This window comes from Ranitomeya variabilis, chromosome 2, assembly GCF_051348905.1.
Source record: "Ranitomeya variabilis isolate aRanVar5 chromosome 2, aRanVar5.hap1, whole genome shotgun sequence".
NCBI lineage: Eukaryota > Metazoa > Chordata > Amphibia > Anura > Dendrobatidae > Ranitomeya > Ranitomeya variabilis.
The window spans coordinates 856,489,226-856,514,396 of NC_135233.1; the positions used below are offsets into that span (position 1 = coordinate 856,489,226).

General features: G+C 43.0%; 1 protein-coding gene across 2 annotated transcripts in view; it reads left to right on the top strand.

Moving 5' to 3' along the window:
• The first annotated feature begins 1,363 nt into the window (after positions 1 to 1,363).
• The window catches only part of LOC143808036 (receptor-transporting protein 3-like), a 42,280-nt gene continuing 18,472 nt past the window's right edge, over positions 1,364 to 25,171 (top strand). Inside the window, exons 1-2 of one of the 2 annotated variants that reach the window (XM_077290261.1) lie at positions 1,364 to 1,529; positions 22,491 to 22,676. In XM_077290261.1, the coding sequence (XP_077146376.1) occupies positions 22,495 to 22,676 (182 nt within the window). In that variant the 5' untranslated portion in view covers positions 1,364 to 1,529; positions 22,491 to 22,494. Of the gene's footprint in view, positions 1,530 to 22,134; positions 22,677 to 25,171 lie in introns of those variants that run through there. The other variant, XM_077290262.1, reaches the window with a different exon arrangement.

The window sequence follows — 25,171 nt, forward strand, 5'->3', positions numbered from 1 at the left end:
TAACTTTTTTTTGTCCCGACGGTTCGCCAAAACACGACGCAACCGTCGCACGACGGTTGTGACGTGTGGCACTCCGTCGCAATGCGTCGCTAATGAAAGTCTATGGAGAAAAAACGCATCCTGCGGGCAACTTTGCAGGATGTGTTTTTTCTACATAACGACGCATTGCGACGTGCGTCGAACGACGCTAATGTGAAAGTAGCCTTAGACCCCAGTCCAGAGCCTCTCACCTAGCCAAATGAGTTCTCATTGTTCGCACTGACGAGGGCCAAGAGCCTGAAACACAGTGTCTGCGAATTGATTTGGCTTTTATCCTAAGTCATATTACAAGACTCGTTGATTGTGACTTGTAGGATCACTACTTCCAACAGGTGGCGCTATAGAGTTCAAGTCCTCTTTTTCTCTGAAGAGGCAATTTGCATATTAAATCACATTGTGTGACAGATCTTAAAATATCTTGTATACTTATTCGATTATTTTTTCTCTGCATGACCTCTTCTTTCTACATGCTTTTATGTGTCTGTTGATTGTCTAAATAAAAGTATTGTTTTTTCTGAATTTTATGTTTATGGGAGTAATCTTTTGTAGGCTGTGATGTTGTTCTTCACTCCCTAATATGTATAGGACCTTGTTTGGGTTTCTGCGGTACCACAGGTGTAATTTCACGTTCATGTACTACAGCCAAAATGGTTTCAGGCTCAGGTACCGCAGGTGCGGATTCAGGTTCAAAGTACAGATACAGGTTCAGGGTCCTGACAACAGATTTTCATCTATCAGACTGCAACACTCAATTGTTGCTCAGGCACCTCCTTGCAGGTGGAGGTGCCTTAAGTACTAAGTGCCTCCTAGCTGTTGGCTAGTGACACATAGGATTATGTGCGCTTAGCCCTATCATTTTTTAATATTCATTTTTCTGTTATTTATTAAAAACTATGTTATGTAGTATGTTTTGGAGCTATAGCAGGTTAGAATAGAGTTCTTTGCTGTGATATTTTGCTACTATTCATCTCTGTTTACTTTATTGTCTATTTCCTTAAAGGATTTACCAGGTCCAAATCAATAAGTCCAAATCGGACTTACTGATTTGGACCGGACAACCACTTTAATCACAGAGCTGGGTTTAGTCCCATTTGATTAACACAGAAAAAACACTGAAAAAATACCAGAAAAGAATTCAGGCCATTTAAAAAAAATACTGGCATTTTTAACATTTTCCCATGTATTTTTGGCAAAAAAAAACACTTCAAAAAGTGAAAAGTGTGTGTAGACAAATAAACTCTATGTTACAGTTCTATTGTATGTGGAGGTAAACCCACAGGTAGTGTGTGCTGTAAATGTAATGGTATTATGGTATTATCTTCTTCAGAAAATTGAGATTTAGAGCTGTAATATGAGTGCCTGGAATGTCATTATGCACTGTCAATGTTTCAGTTTCGATTCTCTTCTAGAGCTGCTGGTAACTATAAAAAGCAGACAACACAGTAGCTCAGCATTAGAAATCCATCGATGATCCAGACACATTCATTATGGTATGTATAATATAACTGTGCATTCTTACTTTTTTCAATTCTGTTTATTCCAATTTATACCACTACTGTGTAATTCTTTTTCATAGCCCCATGCAGAAATGGTTTTCTGATGGAAAGATGCACTAATGCAGCACAATACTCTGTACTGCAATCATATTCCAAGGCAGAATATAGACGTCCATTTATCACCACCTGAGTACAGTCCACAACTTCACAACTGACCATGGGTCCAGAACTCACCAGTCTCAGATAAGACCCTCATGAGGCTGCTGAGATCAAGTCAGGGTCCCACAACCAGTCCGAAAATTACAATTTGCACTCAGATCATGATATACAAATTTCTGAATTGGGCCGAAACGTGTTTTTCTGTTGCTGCTATTAGCTGTAGATAAGAAACGATCTTTAAAGCCCTTTAGCAAAGCTAATACTGAATGTTTCTGCATAGATGATATATTGTATCATTAGTTACATTTTATTTCCTAATACTATAAACAAATAATATATAATGTACTGCAAGAGTGTGAGGAGGTAATTAAAGTGGTGTAAGAATGGTTCCAATTAGGAGAGGAGAGGTGGCATGGTGTGTGGTATCTGAATATGGGTCTGCACATGTTGGATTTTGCTCCATTTTTTCTCCCCATATTTGCAAAAACCAAAATGAATGAGATTCCTGAAGTATCATGCTTATTTTTTACGTTGCAGATTTAAATCAGCAGCATATCAATTGTTTCATAATAATGAGTATTGAAAAATCTGCACCAAAAAAAATGTAAAAAGCAAGAATATTTTATTGAGACGCTACAAACATACAGTATGCCATGCAGTTCTTTTTTATTTTTGCTTTATTAGGTTTTTTTTTTTTACAATGGGTCACTATAGTGGACAGATGCCAAGATACTACAGTTGCGTGCATCAATACGTGGAGGATCAAGTTGGAGTCAATTTTTTGCTGAAATTTGCAGTTCCACACAAATTCGAATGGTCTAGAATTCAGTTTGTGAGTAGCGGCAAAAAAAAAAAAAGCCCATTTAACACACTGGTCATCACTTCACGCATGCTATCATATCACGGGCTTGCCCACAATACCTTGTAGTTGTAAGGAAACAGCAGGCACGTAGGATGCAGTAACGGACCGTAGTTAGAGCAAGGGTTATCAGTAGTGTTGAGCGATACCGTCCGATACTTGAAAGTATCGGTATCGGATAGTATCGGCCGATACCCGAAAAGTATCGGATATCGCCGATACCGATACCCGATACGAATACAAGTCAATGGGACACCAAGTATCGGAAGGTATCCTGTATGGTTCCCAGGGTCCGAAGGAGAGGAGACTCTCCTTCAGGCCCTGGGATCCATATTAATGTGTAAAATAAAGAATTAAAATAAAAAATAGGGATATACTCACCCTCTGACGCGCCCTGGTTGTAACCGCCAGCCTCCGTTTCTAAGAATGAGCGCTTGAAAGACCTTAGATGACGTTGCGGCTTGTGATTGGTCGCTGGGCGGTCACGTGACCGCCCAGCGACCAATCACAAGCCGCAACGTCATCTAAGGTCTTTCAAGCGCTTGAAAGACCTTAGATGACGTGACGTCACGTGACCGCCCAGCGACCAATCACAAGCCGCGACGTCATCTAAGGTCTTTCAAGCGCTTGAAAGACCTTAGATGACGTCGCGGCTTGTGATTGGTCGCGTGGCAGTCACGTGACCGCCCAGCGACCAATCACAAGCCGCGACGTCATCTAAGGTCTTTCAAGCGCTCATTCTTAGAAACGGAAGCTGCCGGTTACAACCAGGGCGCGTCAGAGGGTGAGTATATCCCGATTTTTTATTTTAATTCTTTATTTTACACATTAATATGGTTCCGATACCGATTCCCGATACCACAAAAGTATTGGATCTCGGTATCGGAATTCTGATACCGCAAATATCGGCCGATACCCGATACTTGCGGTATCGGAATGCTCAACACTAGTTATCAGGGGATTTAATTCTACAGTGGATACTCCACACAGGGAGAAGTATAGGGGAATTTTCTGAATACAAAATACTGTAACTTGGGACACGGTAGTTAAACAAGTAACTGAGACAATACGTTCAGAGGAAATAGACTTATCAATCCTACGCAGTCCTCAGTGTATTCCCTGGGTTCAAACGGTGGCGCCAAGGCAATGGCGCTGTGGAAATTCGGTGTTGTCCTAGAGAGGATGGCGTCTTGGGTCCTGTTGTGGGTGATGTTTCCTTGTGGTCCTGATGCCGGCTTTGGGACCCAAAGGAGAAGGAATACACAAGGCAATGTCTCTGTTCTGCAGGGCGGTTCCCCTATGTGGGGCTGTTTAGAAGCTTAACAGGATAAAGTTCACAATGGGTGGTATGACCTTCCGGTCTGCGTGGGCGCGAGGCTATGTGCCATACACGGGCCCTTTGTCTCACTGCCAGCGGTGTCATTGGTGTCAGCGATATCGGTACATGGCTCTGACGACAGTCTCCGTTTATTGCCCTCTGGCCTTCAAGTCTTAGGCCTGCTCTCTCACGATACTCTGCATTAGGAGCACCTACACTGACCTCTTGCGCACTGCACGTACCCGCTGTAACTGTCAGATTACTCGCATGCTGCAATTCCCTCAGCTCCCTTTTCTCAACTGCCGGGAACAGTCCAGGGCCTTAAGCTTTCCCCCCTGCAACATAGGTGACAGCCCCAACGGTTCCGGACCCGTCACAGAGGAAGCACACCTAGCTGGGTTCTTCTTCTTACATAGTAATCAATCCACATGGTCTAGACCAGCCAATCAGGAAGGGATATCACAGAATTGCAATGTATCAGTAAAAATCTCACACTTATTGACTTGAATAGGCGAGTCTTATCCAATTTTTGAAGAAAAATTGTGGATGTTGTGATTTTTTTTCACATCCAGATTTAGTGAGTGAAAAAAATAATTCAACTGCACTGACTCACTGAATAACATTGGTCTGAGTGCATGTGATAATTTTTCTTTAAAGGGCCACTGTCACCCCCCCCCAGCCGTTATAAACTAAAAGAGCCACCTTGTGCAGCAGTAATGCTGCAGTCTAACAAGGTGGCTCTTTTAGTTTTTGATTCATTTATTACCTAAAAAAAGCGTTTTAAAAATTGGCCACACATACCAGATATTATACCTGGAGGTGGTTCAAACCGTCCTTTATCAATCCCCCAACTGCCGTCACTCTTCTCTTCAGGGGCGATGGTACCCGCCCCCTGAGCGCTGTTATCTTCTGAAATCCGGCGCCTGCGCTGTGCGAGCCTGCCTGGGGCCTGCGCAGTGTTCATTGTCAGTGCGGCCACACTGTTGCTGAATCCCCCGCCCCGCACTGTTATTCATTATGCACAGTGCGGGGCTGGGGTTCCTGGGAAGGCGGGGGAGCTGGGGAGCGTCGGAGCTGGGGAGCGTCTAAACAGCGCACTGCGCAGGCCCCAGGCAGGCACGCACAGCGCAGGCGCCGGATTTCAGAAGATAACAGCGCTCAGGGGGCGGGTACCATCGCCCCTGAAGAGAAGAGTGACGGCAGTTGGGGGATTCATACAGGACCCTTCGGACCGCCTCCAGGTATAATATCTGGTATGTGTGGCCAATTTTTAAAACGCTTTTTTTAGGTAATAAATGAATCAAAAACTAAAAGAGCCACCTTGTTAGACTGCAGCATTACTGCTGCACAAGGTGGCTCTTTTAGCTTATAACGGCTGGGGGGGGTGACAGTGGCCCTTTAATGGATAGGCCTAGTGTGCACTAGGCGTTACATAGCGCCATTAATTGCACAGCGCTTTATAGACATTATCATCACTGTCCTCATTGGGGCTCACAATCTAAATTCCCTATCAGTATGTCTTTGATCTGTGATATACTGCAATAACAGCACATTAATAGCTGCATTTTTTTTTTTACTTTTTCACACTGTGCAAGCCAGGAGTGTCAGAATTAAACCCCTCATTGCTAAATGTGCAACTAAACTAAATTCTGAATTTAAAGCTTGTGTGTCACTGAAAGTGTGATTCCTGTATTTTGGGATGCACAAGCCAGATTAAAAAAAATAAATAAATAATTTTGCTTTTAACCCCTTCACCCCGAAGCCTGTTTTCACCTAAGTGACAGGGCCAATTTTTACAATTCTGACCACTGTCACTTTATGAGGTCATAACTCTGAAATGCTTCAACAGATCCCAGAGATTCTGACACTGTTTTCTCGTGACATATTGTACTTTATGATAGTGGTAACACTTCTTCGATATGACTTGCATTTATTTGTGAAAAAAACAGAAATTTGTGGAAAATTATGAAAATTTAGCAATTTTCAAACTTCTCGTTTTTATGCCCTTAAATTAGAGAGTTATATCACATAATATAGTTAAAAAACAACATTTCCCACATGTCTTCTTTACATCAGCACAATTTTGGAAACATAATTTTTTTTGTTAGGGAGTTATAAGGGTTAAAAGTTAACCAACGATTTCTCATTTTTGCAACAAAATTTGCAAAACCATTTTTTTTACGGACCACCTCACACTTGAAGTGACTTTGAGGGGTCTATATGACAGAAAATGCCCAAAAGTGACACCATTCTAAAAACTGAACCCATCAAAGTACTCAAAACCACATTCAAAAAGTTTATTAACCCTTCAGGTGCTTCACAGGAATTTTTAGAATGTTTAAAAAAAATTGAACATTTAACTTTCTTTTCACAAAATGTTTACTTCAGATCCAATTTGTTTTATTTTACCAAGGGTAACAGGAGAAATTGGACCACAAAAGTCGTTGTACAATTTGTCCTGAGTACGCCGATACCCCATATGTGGGGGTAAACCATTGTTTGGGCACATGGCAGAACTCGGAAGGGAAGGAGCGCCATTTGACTTTTCAATGCAAAATTTGCTGGAATTGAGATCGGACACCATGTTGCGTTTGGAGAGCCCCTGATGTGCCTAAACAGTGGAAACCCCCCACAAGTGACACCATTTTGGAAAGTAGACCCTCTAAGGAACTAATCTAGATGTGTGGTGAGCACTTTGAACCTCCAAGTGCTTCACAGAAGTTTATAATGTAGAGCCGTAAAAAAAAAATCATATTTTTTTCACAAAAAATTATCTTTTCGCCCCCAATTTTTTATTTTCCCAAGGGTAACAGGATAAATTGGATGCCAAAAGTTGTTGTCCAATTTGTGCTGAGTACGCTGATACCCCATATATGGGGGGAACCACTGTTTGGGCGCACGGCAGAGCTCGGAAGGGAAGGAGCACTGTTTGAAATGCAGACTTAGATGGATTGGTCTGCAGGCGTCATGTTGCATTTGCAGAGTCCCTGATGTGCCTAAACAGTAGAAACCCCCCACAAGTGACCCAATATTGGAAACTAGACCACCCAAGGAACTTATCTAGATGTGCTGTGAGAACTTTGAACCAACAAGTGTTTCACTACAGTTTATAACGCAGAGCTGTGAAAATAAAAAATATTTTTTTCCACGAAAATGATATTTTAGCCCCCACATTTTTATTTTCCCAAGGATAACAGGAGAAATTTGACCACAAAAGTTGTTGTCCAATTTGTGGTGAGTACGCTGATACCCCGTATATGGGGGGAACCACTGTTTGGGCGCACGGCAGAGCTCGGAAGGGAAGAGGGAAGGAGCACTGTTTTAGTTTTTCAAAGCAGAATTGGCTGGAATTGAGATCGGACGCCATTTCGCGTTTCGAGATCCCCTGATGTGCCTAGACAGTGGAAACCCCCCAATTCTAACTGAAACCCTAACCCCAACCCTAACCCTAACCCTAGCCCTAACCCTAATGGGAAAATGGAAATAAATACATTTTTTTAAAATGTTATTATTTTTCCCTAACTAAGGGGGTGATGAATGGGGGTTTGATTTACTTTTATAGCGTTTTTTTGGCGGATTTTTATGATTGGCAGCTGTCACACACTAAAAGATGCTTTTTATTGCAAAAAATAGTTTTTGCATCACCACATTTTGAGAGCTATAATTTATCCATATTTTGGCCCACAGAGTCATGTGAGATCTTGTTTTTTTGCGGGACGAGTTGACGTTTTTATTGGTACCATTTTCGGGCACATGACATTTTTTGATCGCTTTTTATTCCAATTTTTGGGAGGCGGAATGAACAAAAACCAGCTGTTCATGAAATTCCTTTAGGGGGCGTTTATAGCGTTCCATGTGTGGTAAAATTGATAAAGCAGCTTTATTCTTCGGGTGAGTACGATTACAGCGATACCTCAATTATATAATTTTTTTATGTTTTGGCGCTTTTACACAATAAAAACTTTTTTATATAAAAAAATAATTGTTTTTGCATCACTTTATTCTGAGAGCTATAACTTTTTTATTTTTCTGCTGATGACGCTGTATGGCGGCTTTTTTTTGCCAGACAAGATGACGTTTTCAGCGGTACCATGGTTATTTATATCCATCTTTTTGATCGCGTGTTATTCCACTTTTTGTTCGCCTATATGATAATAAAGCGTTGCTTTTTGCCTTGTTTTTTATTTTTATTTTTTTGCGGTGTTCACTGAAGGGGTTAACTAGTGGGATAGTTTGATAGAGCGGGTCGTTACGGACGCGGCGATGCCAAATATGTGTGCTTTTATTGTTTTTTTATTTACATAAATAAATGGATTTACTGGGAAATGTTTTTTTTTCCTTTTTTTGGGGATTTTTTTTTTTTTTTATACATTCTATTATTTTTTTTTTACTTTCTACTATTGCACCAGGGTGGGACATCAGTGTATTAGATCAGATCGTTGATCTGACAGTGTGCATAGCACTCATCGCGTTGCTCCAGTGGGAGAGCGCAGGGAGCCCCCGTCCATGCGCGATCCCCCTCTATGCCGCTGTCACTACTGACAGCGGCATCAGAGGGGTTAAATGCCCACGATCGGCGCTAGCGCCGATCGTGGGCATTGCTGCGGGGTGTCAGCTGTCATATACAGCTGACACCCACACCCGATCACCGCGGCGCTCAGCGTGAGACCGCGGTGATCGGTGCGCCGTACTAGTACTGCTACTGGCACAAATGCAGTGCCGGCAGCGCAGTACTAGTACGGCGCATGGCGCGAAGAGGTTAATAAAAGAGAAACCTCTATAGTCCTGAAACTTAAGTACAGTTGTTTACCTACCAAAGTTTGCGCATAGGTTAGAATTCATTTTTTTGCTCCTTTATTGCTCTAATAGTTTACAATATTACATAATCTAAAGGATGTGGACAGTCACAGCACATGTATCGATAAAAACATATACGGTAAATATAGTGCCAAAATATATACATGGACCTATAACTGGGTTCAGTACAAAAAATATACAAGATCATACTGAAAAATGTGCACATAAAACCATATGTAGAAAATAGAAGTATTATCTTTATTAATCATTACAAAATGAAAATGCTTAAAACACATTAAAAAAGTGCAAAACCACTAGATGGCACCACAGCACAGAAATTCTGTGTACACCATGAGGTAAACAGAAGTAAATTTGAGGCATTGTGTTTATTTCTCCTAGTTTCAACAGGAGATCCAATCCGCTAAATGTACAATAATAAAAGCACAATCCACTATACACTATACTGAATAAGGAACAACAGAGGAACCACATATCAAGCATATGAGAAAATCTTGGAAAAAAGGAAAGGAAAAAACTTTTTGATAATATTGATGTGCATAATATTATGCATTTTTGCACCTTAATTGTTTGCACGTTCACTTTTAATTCATCATAATCCGCATTATGTATTGATGTATTATTATTTTCATTGAACACAACAGCAGTCAATTTTATTTTCATTATAACAAGGCATGTTATATGGTTATAATATTTATAACATTTACGGTATATATACAGTGGGTACGGAAAGTATTCAGACCCCTTTAAAATTTTCACTCTTTGTTTCATTGCAGCTATTTGGTAAATTCAAAAAAGCTCATTTTTTTCTCATTAACCCCTTAATCCCATATGACGTACTATCCCGTCGAGGTGGGGTGGGCCTTAATTCCCACCGACGGGATAGTACGTCATAGCGATCGGCCGCGCTCACGGGGGGTGCGCGGCCAATCGCGGCCGGGTGTCAGCTGCCTATCGCAGCTGACATCCGGCACTATGTGCCAGGAGTGGTCACGTACCGCCCCCGGCACATTAACCCCCGGCACACCGCGATCAAACATGATCGCGGTGTACCGGAGGTACAGGGAAGCATCGCGCAGGGAGGGGGCTCCCTGCGGGCTTCCCTGAGACGATCGGTACAAGGTGATGAACTCACCTTGTACCGAGTGTCTTCTCCCTGCAGGGCCCGGATCCAAAATGGCCACGGGGCTGCATCCGGGTCCTGCAGGGAGTACTTCCGGGTCCGGAGCAGGCTGCAGAGCAGAGAGCAGCCTGCTCCGATGAAAGTATGATCGCCGATTTGACAGAGTGCTGTGCACACTGTCAAATCGGCGATCTGTGATGTCCCCCCCTGGGACAAAGTAAAAAAGTAAAAAAAAAAATTTCCCCATGTGTAAAAAAAAAAAAAAAAAATCCTAAATAAAGGAAAAAAAAAATATTATTCCCATAAATACATTTCTTTATCTAAAAAAAACAAACAAAAACAATAAAAGTACACATATTTAGTATCACCGTGTCCGTAACGACCCAACCTATAAAACTGTCCCACTAGTTAACCCCTTCAGTGAACACCGTAAGAAAAAAAAAAAAAACGAACCAAAAAACAACGCTTTGTTATCATACTGCCAAACAAAAAGTGGAATAACACGCGATCAAAAAGACGGATATAAATAACCATGGTACCGCTGAAAACGTCATCTTGTCCCGCAAAAAACGAGCTGCCACAAAGCATCATAAGCAAAAAAATAAAAAAGTAATAGTCCTCAGAATAAAGCGATGCCAAAATAATAATTTTTTCTATAAAATAGCTTTTATCGTATAAAAGCGTCAAAACATAAAAAAATGATATAAATGAGGTATCGCTGTAATCGTACTGACCCGACGAATAAAACTGCTTTATCAATTTTACCAAACGCGGAAAGGCATAAACGCCTCCCCCAAAAGAAATTCATGAATAGCTGGTTTTTGGTCATTCTGCCTCACAAAAATCGGAATAAAAAGTGATCAAAAACTGTCACGTGTCCGAAAATGTTACCAATAAAAGCATCAACTCGTCCCGCAAAAAACAAGACCTCACATGACTCTGTGGACCAAAATATGGAAAAATTATAGGTCTCAAAATGTGGAGACGCAAAAACTTTTTTGCTATAAAAAAGCGTCTTTTAGTGTGTGACAGCTGCCAATCATAAAAATCCGATATAAAAAACGCTATAAAAGTAAATCAAACCCCCCTTCATCACCCCCTTAGTTAGGGAAAAATAATAAAATTAAAAAAATGTATTTATTTCCATTTTCCCATTAGGGCTAGGGTTAGGGTTAGGGCTAGGGTTAGGGTTAGGGTTGGGGCTAGGGTTAGGGCTAGGGTTAGGGTTGGGGCTAGGGTTAGGGTTAGGGTTAGGGCTAGGGTTAGGGTTAGGGCTATGGTTAGGGTTGGGGCTAGGGTTAGGGTTGGGGCTAGGGTTGGAGATAAAGTTAGGGTTAGAGTTGGGGCTAAAGTTAGGGCTAGGGTTGGGGCTAAAGTTAGGATTAGGGTTGGGCCTAAAGTTAGGGTTAGGGTTGGGGTTGGGGCTAAAGTTAGGGTTAGGGTTGGGGCTAAAGTTAGGGTTAGGGTTTGGATTACATTTACGGTTGGGATTAGGGTTGGGATTAGAATTAGGGGTGTGTCAGGGTTAGGGGTGTGGTTAGGGTTACCGTTGGGATTAGGGATAAGGTTGTTGTTGGATTAGGGTTTCAGTTATAATTGGGGGGTTTCCACTGTTTAGGCACATCAGGAGCTCTCCAAACGCGACATGGTGTCCGATCTCAATTCCAGCCAATTCTGCGTTGAAAAAGTAAAACACTGCTCCTTCCCTTCCGAGCTCTCCCGTGCGCCCAAACAGGGGTTTACCCCAACATATGGGGTATCAGCGTACTCGGGACAAATTGGACAACAACTTTTGGGGTCCAAGTTCTCTTTTTATCCTTGGGAAAATAAAAATTTGGTGGGCTAAAAATCATTTTTGAGGGAAAAATAAGATTTTTTTATTTTCACGGCTCTGCGTAATAAACTGTAGTGAAACACTTGGGGGTTCAAAGGTCCTACAACACATCTAGATAAGTTCAATGGGAGATCTAGTTTCCAATAGTTTCACTTGTGGGGGGTTTGTACTGTTTGGGTACATCAGGGGCTCTGCAAATGCAACGTGACGCCTGCAGACCAATCCATCTAAGTCTGTATTCCAAATGGCGCTCCTTCCCTTCCGAGCTCTGCCATGCGCCCAAACAGTGGTTCCCCCCCACATATGGGGTATCAGCGTACTCAGGACAAATTGGACAACAACTATTGTGGTCCATTTTATCCTGTTACCCTTGTGAAAATACAAAACTGGGGGCTAAAATACAATTTTTCTTAAAAAAAAAGGATTTTTTATTTTCATGGCTCTGCGTTATAAACTGTAGTGAAACACTTGGGGGTTCAAAGCTCTCAAAACACATCAAGATAAGTTCCTTAGGGGGTCTACTTTCCAAAATGGTGTCACTTGTGGGGGGTTTTAATGTTTAGGCACATCAGGGTATCTCCAAACGCGACATGGTGTCCCATCTCAATTTCAGTCAATTTTGCATTGAAAAGTCAAATGGCGCTCCTTCCCTTCTGAGCTCTGCTATGCGCCCAAACAGTGGTTTACCCCCACATATGGGGTATCATTGTACTCAGGACAAATTGCACAACAACTTTTGTGGTCTAATTTCTTCTCTTACCCTTGGGAAAATAAAAAATTGGAGGCGAAAATATCATTTTTGTGAAAAAATATGATTTTGTATTTTTATGGCTCTGCATTATAAACTTCTGTGAAGCACTTGTTGGGTCAAAGTGCTCACCACACATCTAGATAAGTTCCTTAAGGGGTCTACTTTCCAAAATGGTGTCAATTGTGGGGGGTTTCAATGTTTAGGCACATCAGGGGCTCTCCAAACGCGACATGGCGTCCCATCTCAATTCCAGTCAATTTTGCATTGAAAAGTCAAATGGCGCTCCTTCCCTTCCGAGCTCTGCTATGCGCCCAAACAGTGGTTTACCCCCACATATGGGGTATCGTTGTACTCAGGACAAATTGCACAACAACTTTTGTGGTCTAATTTCTTCTCTTACCCTTGGGAAAATAAAAAATTGGAGGCGAAAAGATCATTTTTGTGAAAAAATATGATTTTGTACTTTTACGGCTCTGCATTATAAACTTCTGTGAAGCACTTGTTGGGTCAAAGTGCTCACCACACATCTAGATAAGTTCCTTAAGGGGTCTACTTTCCAAAATGGTGTCACTTGTGGGGGGTTTCAATGTTTAGGCACATCAGGGGCTCTTCAAACGCAACATGGCTTCCCATCTCAATTCCAGTCAATTTTGCATTGAAAAGTCAAATGGCGCTCCTTCGCTTCCGAGCTCTGTCATGTGCCCAAACAGTGGTTTACCCCCACATATGGGGTATCGGCGTACTCAGGACAAATTGTACAACAACTTTTGGGGTCCATTTTCTCCTGTTACCCTTGGTAAAATAAAACAAATTGGAGCTGAAGTAAATTTTGTGTGAAAAAAAGTTAAATGTTCATTATTATTTAAACATTCCAAAAATTCCTGTGAAACACCTGAAGGGTTAATAAACTTTTTGAATGTGGTTTGAGCACCTTGAGGGGTGCAGTTTTTAGAATGGTGTCACACTTGGGTATTTTCTATCATATAGACCCCTCAAAATGACTTCAAATGAGATGTGGTCCCTAAAAAAAAATGGTGTTGTAAAAATGAGAAATTGCTGGTCAACTTTTAACCCTTATAACTGCCTAACAAAAAAAAATTTTGGTTCCAAAATTGTGCTGATGTAAAGTAGACATGTGGGAAATGTTACTTATTAAGTATTTTGCGTGACGTATCTCTGTGATTTAAGGGCATAAAAATTCAAAGTTGGAAAATTGTGAAATTTTCAAAATTTTTGCCAAATTTCCGTTTTTTTCACAAATGTACACTTTGCACCCCATCTTGACTGAAAAAAAAACGAAATGCAGAAATTTTTGCAAATTTATTAAAAAACAAAAGCTGAAATATCACATGGTCATAAGTATTCAGACCCTTTGCTCAGTATTGAGTAGAAGCACCCTTTTGAGCTAGTACAGCCATGAGTCTTCTTGGGAATGATGCAACAAGTTTTTCACACTTGGATTTGGGGATCCTCAGCCATTCTTGCTTGCAGACCTCTCCAGTTCCATCAGGTTGGATGGTGAACATTGGTGGACAGCCATTTTCAGGTTTCTCCAGAGATGCCCAATTGGGTTTAGGTCAGGGCTCTGACTGGGGCAGTCAAGAATGGTCACCCCCATAGCATCATGCTGCCACCACCATATTTCACTGTTGGGATTGTATTGGACAGGTGATGAGCAGTGCCTGTTTTTCTCCACACATACCTCTTAGAATTATCACAAAAAAGGTCTATCTTTGTCTCGTCAGATCAGAGACTCTTATTTCTCATAGTCTGAGAGTCCTTTTTGTGTTTTTTAGCAAACTCTATGCGGGCTTTCATATGTCTTGCACTGAGGAGAGGCTTCCGTCGGGTCACTCTGCCATAAAGGCCTGACTGGTGGAGGGCTGCAGTGATATTTGAGTTTGTGGAACTTTCTCCCATCTCCCTACTCCATCTCTGGAGATCAGCAACAGTGATCTTGGGGTTCTTCTTTACCTCTCTCACCAAGGCTTTTCTCCCATGATTGCTCAGTTTGGCTGGATGGCCAGGTCTAGGAAGACTTCTGGTGGTCCCAAACTTCTTCCATTTAAGAATTATGGAGGCCACTGTGCTCTTAGGAACCTCGAGTACCGCAGAAATTATTTTGTAACCTTGGCCAGATCTGTGCCTTGCCACAATTCTGTCTCTGAGCTCCTTGGCCAGTTCCTTTGACCTCATGATTCTCATGATGGAAAACCAAATCCACAGTGCCCATAGTGCCGAAAATACCACACAAAAGCAAAACATGTTTCGTTACATATTTTATTCGTTACATATCAGGTAGTGCCAGAGCTTCAGACATATAGCAATGGGCGACATCCCCCTCTGTCACCTGCACCCCATAGGAGGTGGGGAACCAAAAGGACAGTATGCTCTCTCAGTGGTGGGAGTAGCCCTGTCTCGAGCCACCTCAATTAACCTATCCCAGGCCTTTTCATTCCTCAAGAAGGGTTCATCTTGCTCCCTTCTTTCTGGGATCACCCCCCACCGCATACCAGCGATGTTGATCCTCCTTTTGAGGAACATGACCCTGATTCCAGCCATCAGCTCTTGTAGCCTTCGAGGCAAGTGTTCCTTCTCTACTGGCATATGGCTGAACAAAATGTGATGATGGATCCCAAACTCTTCAAAGGGCCCCCTTCTCCACTGCCAGTTGAATGTAATGACCCTTCACTGGGATGCCAGCTGTCAGTACCTTGTGGCTAGTGGGACCGATAGCTTTTCTACTGGCCATGGTCTTGTTCATCTCCTTGTCCCTTCCAACCATCCTAGGCTCTACAATCCTCTCACCAGTTTCTGGATCCTCGCTTTCACATCCACAGTCCGCAAGAATCTCAGCAGTGAATGCTGTGGCTTGGGGTCGGGAAAGTATCTGGATCCGGACCACAGGCTCCTGCCATGTCTGCTGTCATGCCAGCTTCCTCTGTCTCCAATATTCTTCTGGTCACTCCCTCGGGAGTCTCACGTAGTTCTGCTATTTTACTATGCTTTTACAGACTGTTATATACAAACAAAATGTACCACAGGCAAAGTAATACTATATGGGTGAGTATTGTAATAGAATCCAGAAAATTTTTTAAACGCTTTTGGAAGTTTTTTATGACACTAAGATGTATCACAGAGCATGTAACACTATATGGGTGAGTAATTGAATCCAGAAAAAAATGTAAAAGTTTTTTTTGGAAGTGTTTTATGATACCGAAATGTACCACAGAGCACATAATCTATATGAGTGGGTAATTGAATACAGATAATTTTTTAAAAGCTTTTTGTAAGTGTTTTGTAATACCAAAATCTACCACAGATCATGTGAAACCATATGGGTGAGTAATTGAATCCAGAAAAAAATGTAAAGCTTTTAGGAAATGTTTTATAACACCAAAATGTACCACGGAGCATGTGATACTATATGGGTAAGTAAGTGAATTCAGAAAAAAATGTCAAAGCTTTTTGCAAGTGTTTTATAGCACCAAAATGTACAACAGAGCAAGTGATCCTATATGGGTCAGTAATTCAATCCAGAAAATGTTTTAAAAGCTTTTTGGAAGTGTTTTTTAACACCAACATCTACCACAGAGCACGTAATACTATATGGGTGTGTAATTGATTCCAGAAAAATGTTTCTATGCTTTTTGGGAGTCTTATATATCACAGAAATGTAGCACAAAGCAAGAAATACTCTATTGATGACAATATAGTAAATTTTTGCACCCTCCAAAAAAATCTGGTCACATGCAGCACCTATATATTTAGAAAAAGTATACTAACAGATCATTTGGATTAGTATCGACACAAAAGCTAACCAAAAAAACTAATACCATAAAAAATCAAAGTTTATTAATCAAAATATTTCCAAACATCAAACATTAACATTACAGGCTTTAACCCCTTCATGACCCAGCCTATTTTGACCTTAATGACCTGGCCATTTTTTGCAATTCTGACCAGTGTCCTTTTATGAGGTAATAACTCAGGAACGCTTCAACGGATCCTAGCGATTCTAGATTGTTTTTTCGTGACATATTGGGCTTCACATTAGTGGTAAATTTAAGGCAATAATTTTTGCGTTTATTTGTGAAAAAAATGGAAATTTGGCGAAAATTTCTAAAATTTTGCAATTTTCAAATTTTGAATTTTTATTCTGTTAAACGAGAGAGTTATGTGACAAAAAATAGTTAATAAATAACATTACCCACATGTCTACTTTACATCAGCACAATTTTGGAAACAAAATTTTTTTTTGCTAGGAAGTTATAAGGGTTAAAATTTGACCAGCGATTTCTCATTTTTACAACAAAATTTACAAAACCATTTTTTTTTAGAGACCACCTCACATTTGAAGTCAGTTTGAGGGGTCTATATGGCTGAAAATACCCAAAAGTGACACCATTCTAAAAACTGCACCCCTCAAGGTGCTCAAAACCACATTCAAGAAGTTTATTAACCCTTCAGGTGTTTCACAGCAGCAGAAGCAACATGGAAGGAAAAAATGAACATATAACTTTTTAGCCATAAAAATGAACTTTTATCAACAATTTTTTTATTTTCCCAAGGGTGAAAAGAGAAAGTGGACCCAAAAAGTTATTGTACAACTTGTCCTGAGTATGATGATACCCCATATGTGGGGGGAACCACTTTTTGGGTGCACGACAGGGCTCGGAAGGGAAGGAGCGCCATTTGACTTTTTCAATGAAAAATTGGCTCCAATCTTTAGCGGACACCATGTCACGTTTGGAGAGCTCCTGTGTGCCTAAACATTGGAGCTCCCCCACAAGTGACCGCATTTTGGAAACTAGACCCCCCAAGGAGCTTATCTAGATGCATAGTGAGCACTTTGAACCCCCAGGTGCTTCACAAATTGTTCCATAAAAATGAAAAAGTACTTTTTTTTCACAAAAAATTTCTTTTAGCCTCAATCTTTTCATTTTCACATGGGCAACAGGATAAAATGGATCCTAAAATGTGTTGGGCAATTTCTCCTGAGTACACCGATACCTCATATGTGGTCACAAACCACTGTTTGTGCATACGGCAAGGCTCGGAAGGGAAGGAGCGCCATTTGACTTTTGAATGAAAAATTAGCTCCAATCGTTAGCGGACACCATGTCGCGTTTGGAGAGCCCCTGTTTACCTAAAGATTGGAGATCCCCCACAAGTGACCCCATTTTAGAAACTAGACCCCCCAAGGAACTTATCTAGATGCATAGTGAGCACTTTGAACCCCCAGGTGCTTCACAAATTGATCCGTAAAAATGAAAAAGTACTTTTTTTTTCACAAAAAAATTATTTTAGCCTCAATTTGTTAATTTCCACATGGGCAACAGGATAAAATGGATCCTGAAATTTATTGCACAATTTCTCCTGAGTACACTGATACCTCACATGTGGGGGTAAACCACTGTTTGGGCACACAGCAGGGCTCGGAAGGGAAGGAGCGCCATTTGACTTTTTGAATGAAAAATTAGCTCCAATCATTAGCGGACACCATGTGGCATTTGGAGAGCCCCTGTGTGCCTAAACATTGGAGCTCCCCCACAAGTGACCCCATTTTTGAAACTAGACCTCCCATGGAACTAATCTAGATGTGTGGTGAGCCCTTTAAACCCCAAAGTGCTTCACAGAAGTTTATAACGCAGAGCTGTGAAAATAAAAAATCATTTTTCTTTCCTCAAAAATTATGTTTTAGCAAGCAATTTTTTATTTTCACAAGAGTCACAGGAGAAATTGGACCCCAAAAGTTATTGTCTAGTTTGTCCTGAGTACACCGATACCCCATATGTGGGGGGGAACCACTGTTTGGGCACAAGTCGGGGCTCGGAAGGGAAGTAGTGATGTTTTGAAAGGCAGACTTTGATGGAATGGTCTGCGGGTGTCACGTTGCATTTGCAGAGCCCCTGATGTGCCTAAACAGTAGAAACCCCCCCAAAAATGACCACATTTTGGAAACTAGACCCCCAAGGATCTTATCTAGATGTGTGGTGAGCACTTTTTACCCCCAAATGCTTCACAGAAGTTTATAACGTAGAGCCGTGAAAAAAAAATAAATCTTTTTTTTCTTCAAAAATGATTTTTAGCCCGCAATTTTTTATTTTCTCAAGGGTAACAGGAGAAAATGGTCCCCAAAAGCTGTTGTCCAATTTTTCCTGAGAACGCTGATACCCTATATGTGGAGGGGAACCACCATTTGGGCGCATGGCAGAGCTCGGAAGGGAATGAACACCATTTGGAATGCAGACTTAGATGGATTGGTCTGCAGGCATCACATTGCGTTTGCAGAGCCCCTAATGTACCTAAACAGTAGAAACCCCCCACAAGTGACCCCATATTGGAAACTAGACCCCCAAGGAACTTATCTAGATGTGCTGTGAGAACTTTGAACCCCCAAGTGTTTCACTACAGTTTATAACGCAGAGCCGTGAAAACAAAAAATCATTTTTTTCCCACAAAAAGGGTTCTTTAGCCCCCCAAATTTTTATTTTGCCAAGGGTAACAAAGAAATTGGACCAAAAAAGTTGTTGTCCAATTTGTCCTGAGTACGCTGATACCCCAAATATTGGGGTAAACCACTGTTTGGGCGCACAGGAGAGCTCGGAAGGGAAGGAGCACTGTTTTACTTTTTCAACGCAGAATTGGCTGGAATTGGAGATCGTATGCCATGTCGCGTTTGGAGACCCCCTGATATGCCTAAACAGTGGAAACCCCCAATTCTATCTCCAACCCTAACCCCAACACACCCCTACCCCTAATCCCAACCTTAATCCTAACCCTAATCCCAACCCTCATCCTAACCCTACCCCTAATCCCTAATAATTTTAGCCCCAACCCTATTGGGAAAACTGGGGCAAGGGGGGGAGATCTGCGGGGCAGGGGAGAGATCAGCGGGGCAGGGCAGGGGAGGACATGGGCGGGGGAGGACATCAGCGGGGCAGGGGGGCAATCCGCAGGGCAGGGGGGACATCAGCGGGGCAGGGGGACATCAGCGGGGCAGGGGGGACATCAGCGGGGCAGGGGGGGACATCAGTAGGGCAGGGGGCAATCCACAGGGCAGGGGGGACATCAGCGGGGCAGGGGGGACATGGGCAGGGGGGAGATCTGCAATGCACGGGGGACATCAGCGGGGCACGGGGGACATCAGCAGGGCAGGGGGCGATCCATAAGGCAGGGGGGAGCTCTGCGGGGCAGGGGGGACATCAGCAGGGCAGGGGGGAGATCTGCAGGGCACGGGGGACATCAGCGGGGTACGGGGGACATCAGCAGGGCAGGGGGCGATCCACAAGGCAGGGGGGAGCTCTGCGGGACAGGGGGGACATCAGCGGGACAGGGAGGGACATCAGTGGGGCAGGGGGCAATCCACAGGGCAGGGGGGAGATCTGCAAGGCAGGGGGGACATCAGCGGGGCAGGGGGGACATCAGCGGGCAGGGGGCAATCCACAAGGCAGGGGGAGATCTGCGGGTCAGGGGGGACATCAGCGGGGCAGGGAGGGAGATCTGCGGGGCAGAGGGGACATCAGCGGGGCAGGGGAGGACATCAGCGGGGCAGGGGGCAATCCACAAGGCAGGGGGGAGATCTGCGGGGCAGGGGGGACATCAGTGGGGCAGGGAGGGAGATCTGCGGGGCAGAGGGGACATCAGCGGGGCAGGGGAGGACATCAGCGGGGCAGGGGGCAATCCACAAGGCATGGGGGAGATCTACGGGGCAGGGGGGACATCAGCGGGGCAGGGGAGGACATCAGCGAGGCAGGGGAGGACATCAGCGTGGCAGGGGGTGATCCACAGGGCAGAGGGGAGATCAGGGGGGCGATCAGAGGAGAGATCAGGGGGATCACTGGGGCGGGGGCTGTCAGATGCGATGCAGCAGAAGGTGGAAATGGAGCCGGCAGGAGCAGGGGGGGTGATCTCCGGGGCAGGGGGCAATCACCGAGGGCAGGGGGGAGGGAGCAATGGTTGGGGGGCATGGAATCGCAAGGCAAGGGGTGGAAGAGAAGCAGAGGGGAGCACCTGGCGATGGCGGCCACTGCAGCGGTGGCGGTGACTGCAGCGGCGGCGGCGATCGCTGTATGTGGCAGGGCAGTATGCAGGCACCTCGCTGTTCAGCTTCCACAGAAGGCATGAAGCTGGACAGCGAGGCAGCCATGGTTTTCTCCGCCCCCCCCCCCACATCTGAATGGAGAGCTAGCATCACATGGACGCTAGCTCCAATCAGATCTGGGGGGTGGTGACAAAGTGGTCACCAGGGCAATCGTAGCCAAGTGGGGGCTAAGCCATCCCCCCTGGGCTAAAGTACAAGTTCTCCTGTACCTGCAGGTCGGGTGAAATTTCAGTTAACCCTTTCACCCGACCTGCAGGAACGCGATTCCGCCATGACGCATACGCTGCGTCACAGGTCGGATTGGCACCGACTTTCATGACGCAGCGTAGGCGTCATAGGTCGGGAAGGGGTTAAAAAGCATCAGCAACACTCAAAAAATGGAATGAAGCGTGGGTCTATTTATCCTAGCCAGACATTTGTACAAAGGAGGGTGGGGGCATATACAGAAACTTTCACCCTATTTATCCCTTCTTATACCCTACCTGTCAGCGGAGGTTGGCACCCTTTTGGACGCAATGTGGTGCTCCCGCTCCTCGACGGCTGGCCCTGCCAGCCCTAGGAGTCCCTTACTAAAAGGTCTTACCCTAAACTCTAGGAATATAACTCTAGACACCTGGTACATACACACCAGTACAAAACACTCAGTGGTTATAAACCAAGACCCTTAGCAAATATATAAGCGTAACCAACATAAGTCAATACTAGGTATCAATCACCAATCTTTTAACAATCTTTTATGATCTGACAGTCCTATCAGGCAGTCCTACTCTAATGGTTATTTCACCCTATTTGGTCCCTAAGAAACGTCCCTGCCTACCAGTGGAGGTTGGCACCCTCTTGGATGCTATATGGCGCCCCCACTCCTCGGCGGCTTACCCTTAATTACACAGGGGCACTGCCAGGGGAAGTGCCTAAGGGACTACCAATAGTGGGTGATTATTGAAGACCCTTAGTTTCAGTCAGACCATTACAAAAAAGAGAAAGGGCGGTGCAGCACATTAAAAAATGGGTGCCAACCTCCGCTGATAGGTAATGTATAAGAAGGGATAAATAGGGTGAATGTATCTGTATATGCCCCCACCCTCATTTGTACAAATGTCTGGCTAGGTTAAATAGACCCACACTTCATTCCAGTTTTTGGGTGTTGCTGATGCTTTTAAAGCCTGTAATGTTAATGTTTGATTTTTGGAAATACCTATATATTTAGTAACGGACTGTGAAGCACTCAGCCCTGCCTTGAGACTTTATTCTGCCACTCTCCCTGCTCCTGCAACTGTCCTTTAACTAAATGCACAATGTATCTGATATAGACAGCAAAACACAAGATTAGCCCTTAGAACGGCTGTTAGTATGATGATTCAGCATCAGCTCCAGTATCAACGATAGAGGACTAAGATTAGTTAAAATGTGCACACATAAACCTAGATTACTGCTCTTTCCCTCCAATACGAATTGTCCATGAGGTGTGCAATGGCATCAGTGAGCCGAGTGTGATCTGATCTTTTGTACCTCTGATTTTGTAATATGGCCAGCCAATCACAGTAATGCCACTACCAAGATGGCTATGGCATTACAGTAACTGACAGGCAATTCCCGCATGCTTAGTGGCTGTGTAACAGGCGCCAAACATGCAGGATGGGGATTTGAGTTTTAAATTGAGCACTGCCCAATGCTTACCGAGTGCTGAGCACATACGAACACTGAAATGCTCAAGTGATATCCGAGTATCACTGAGCATGTTCGCTCATCACTACTGCTTGCGTATATTTACTAATCATGGTCAGCAAGGCTAAACAGATCCACAGTTTGCATACAACTATGATTAATTATTTTCACTAGAATTATGTACATAGGTTTATCTAATTGAAATGGTGAATGAATTAAGTAGCTATTGCTCAAGTGATGACATTTTTAATAATATATAAGTACAGCATTACACAAATCCTGGGACTGTGCTTACTACAGCTCTTTAGTTGTTAATTATTTTAGAGCAATGGCTGGAAGATCATCTGGAAATATCTGGATTGATACATTTGAACAACTGCAAAAAAAAGACTTACAAGAAAGATATGAAAAAAAATGGATTCTGCAGTTCAACTACAGTTTGGAAAACAGTTTGAATGAAGAACAGAAACAGAAAAAGTGGAAAATCTCACAAACCACGAAGTTTGGAAGGTAAAAATTATACTGAGCAATTACCCTCTCTGGTGGATATAACAAATATTCACCCCCCTTCATGTAGAGAAGAAAAAATAAACTTTTCAGGTTTTAAAGTCTGAATTTGACACTCATGCTGACATTCGTAGTCCAAGCTGACATAATTTGGCTGTATTGCATCAAATTGAAGAGCTTAAGACTTTATATATACAGGTCCTTCTCAAAAAATTAGCATATAGTGTTAAATTTCATTATTTACCATAATGTAATGATTACAATTAAACTTTCATATATTATAGATTCATTATCCACCAACTGAAATTTGTCAGGTCTTTTATTGTTTTAATACTGATGATTTTGGCATACAACTCCTGATAACCCAAAAAACCTGTCTCAATAAATTAGCATATCAAGAAAAGGTCCTCTAAACGACCTATTACCCTAATCTTCTGAATCAACTAATTAACTCTAAACACATGCAAAAGATACCTGAGGCTTTTAAAAACTCCCTGCCTGGTTCATTACTCAAAACCCCCATCATGGGTAAGACTAGCGACCTGACAGATGTCAAGAAGGCCATCATTGACACCCTCAAGCAAGAGGGTAAGACCCAAAAAGAAATTTCTCAACAAATAGGCTGTTCCCAGAGTGCTGTATCAAGGCACCTCAATGGTAAGTCTGTTGGAAGGAAACAATGTGGCAGAAAACGCTGTACAACGAGAAGAGGTGACCGGACCCTGAGGAAGATTGTGGAGAAGGACCGATTCCAGACCTTGGGGAACCTGAGGAAGCAGTGGACTGAGTCTGGTGTGGAAACATCCAGAGCCACCGTGCACAGGCGTGTGCAGGAAATGGGCTACAGAGAAGCAGCACTGGACTGTTGCTAAGTGGTCCCAAGTACTTTTTTCTGATGAAAGCAAATTTTGCATGTCATTCGGAAATCAAGGTGCCAGAGTCTGGAGGAAGACTGGGGAGAAGGAAATGCCAAAATGCCTGAAGTCCAGTGTCAAGTACCCACAGTCAGTGATGGTGTGGGGTGCCATGTCAGCTGCTGGTGTTGGTCCACTGTGTTTCATCAAGGGCAGGGTCAATGCAGCTAGCTATCAGGAGATTTTGGAGCACTTCATGCTTCCATCGGCTGAAATGCTTTATGGAGATGAAGATTTCATTTTTCAGCACGACCTGGCACCTGCTCACAGTGCCAAAACCACTGGTAAATGGTTTACTGACCATGGTATTACTGTGCTCAATTGGCCTGCCAACTCTCCTGACCTGAACCCCATAGAGAATCTGTGGGATATTGTGAAGAGAAAGTTGAGAGACTCAAGACCCAACACTCTGGATGAGCTTAAGGCCGCTATTGAAGCATCCTGGGCCTCCATAACATCTCAGCAGTGTCACAGGCTGATTGCCTCCATGCCACGCCGCATTGAAGCAGTCATTTCTGCCAAAGGATTCCCGACCAAGTATTGAGTGCATAACTGAACATTATTATTTGATTGTTTTTTTGTTTGTTATTAAAAAACACTTTTATTTGATTGGACGGGTGAAATATGCTAATTTATTGAGACAGGTTTTTTGGGTTATCAGGAGTTGTATGCCAAAATCATCAGTATTAAAACAATAAAAGACCTGACAAATTTCAGTTGGTGGATAATGAATCTATAATATATGAAAGTTTAAGTGTAATCATTACATTATGGTAAATAATGAAATTTAACACTATATGCTAATTTTTTGAGAAGGACCTGTATAAGTATATAGTGAAAAAAACACAAAAATTGAGCTTGGTTTGAGTTGGTATACATGCCGCACATAACTGCATGTTCACATTGGCCTTAACATGCAAAACATACAATAAACAAAATGAGCAAAAACCCTGCTGTAACTAAACAAGTTAAAAGCAAAAGTCCATTTAAATAAGACAGAGTTCTTAGTAATACTGTTTTTGATCAAAAATAGCATATAAGCCATCCCACTGTTGACAAGGTGGTAGAGCAACTCAAAAAGCTTGACACAAAGGTAGGATCGGAACACTGTCTCTTTAAGAACATGCTTGGTTTATTAAAAACAGCATAAGCCAAGCTGGGAAAATAAACACAGCCCTCTGGGCACAACAGCGAAACAACAAAGAAAACTAAAATGCTGTACACAGTCCATATGTTTGCGGGAAGCTGCACGCTCTGCAGCACCACAGGTTCAGTCTTTCCTCCTCAGGACACAAACCACTGGAGAATCCTCTCTCCAGCCCGGCTGAACAAAGACTGCCTTTGGAGCCCAGCTGTTTAGTGGAGATAAGGTGGACACTCTCCCACCCATTCTATGGATGTCCACATAAAAAACAGCCCATTATGCAACTTAGCTTAAAGGCCCCATCTCACACAGCGACGCTGCAGCGATACAGACAACGATGCTGATCGCTGCAGCGTCGCTGTGTGGTCGCTGTGTGGTCGCTGGGGAGCTGTCACACAGACAGCTCTCTCCAGCGACCAACGATCAGGGGAACGACTTCG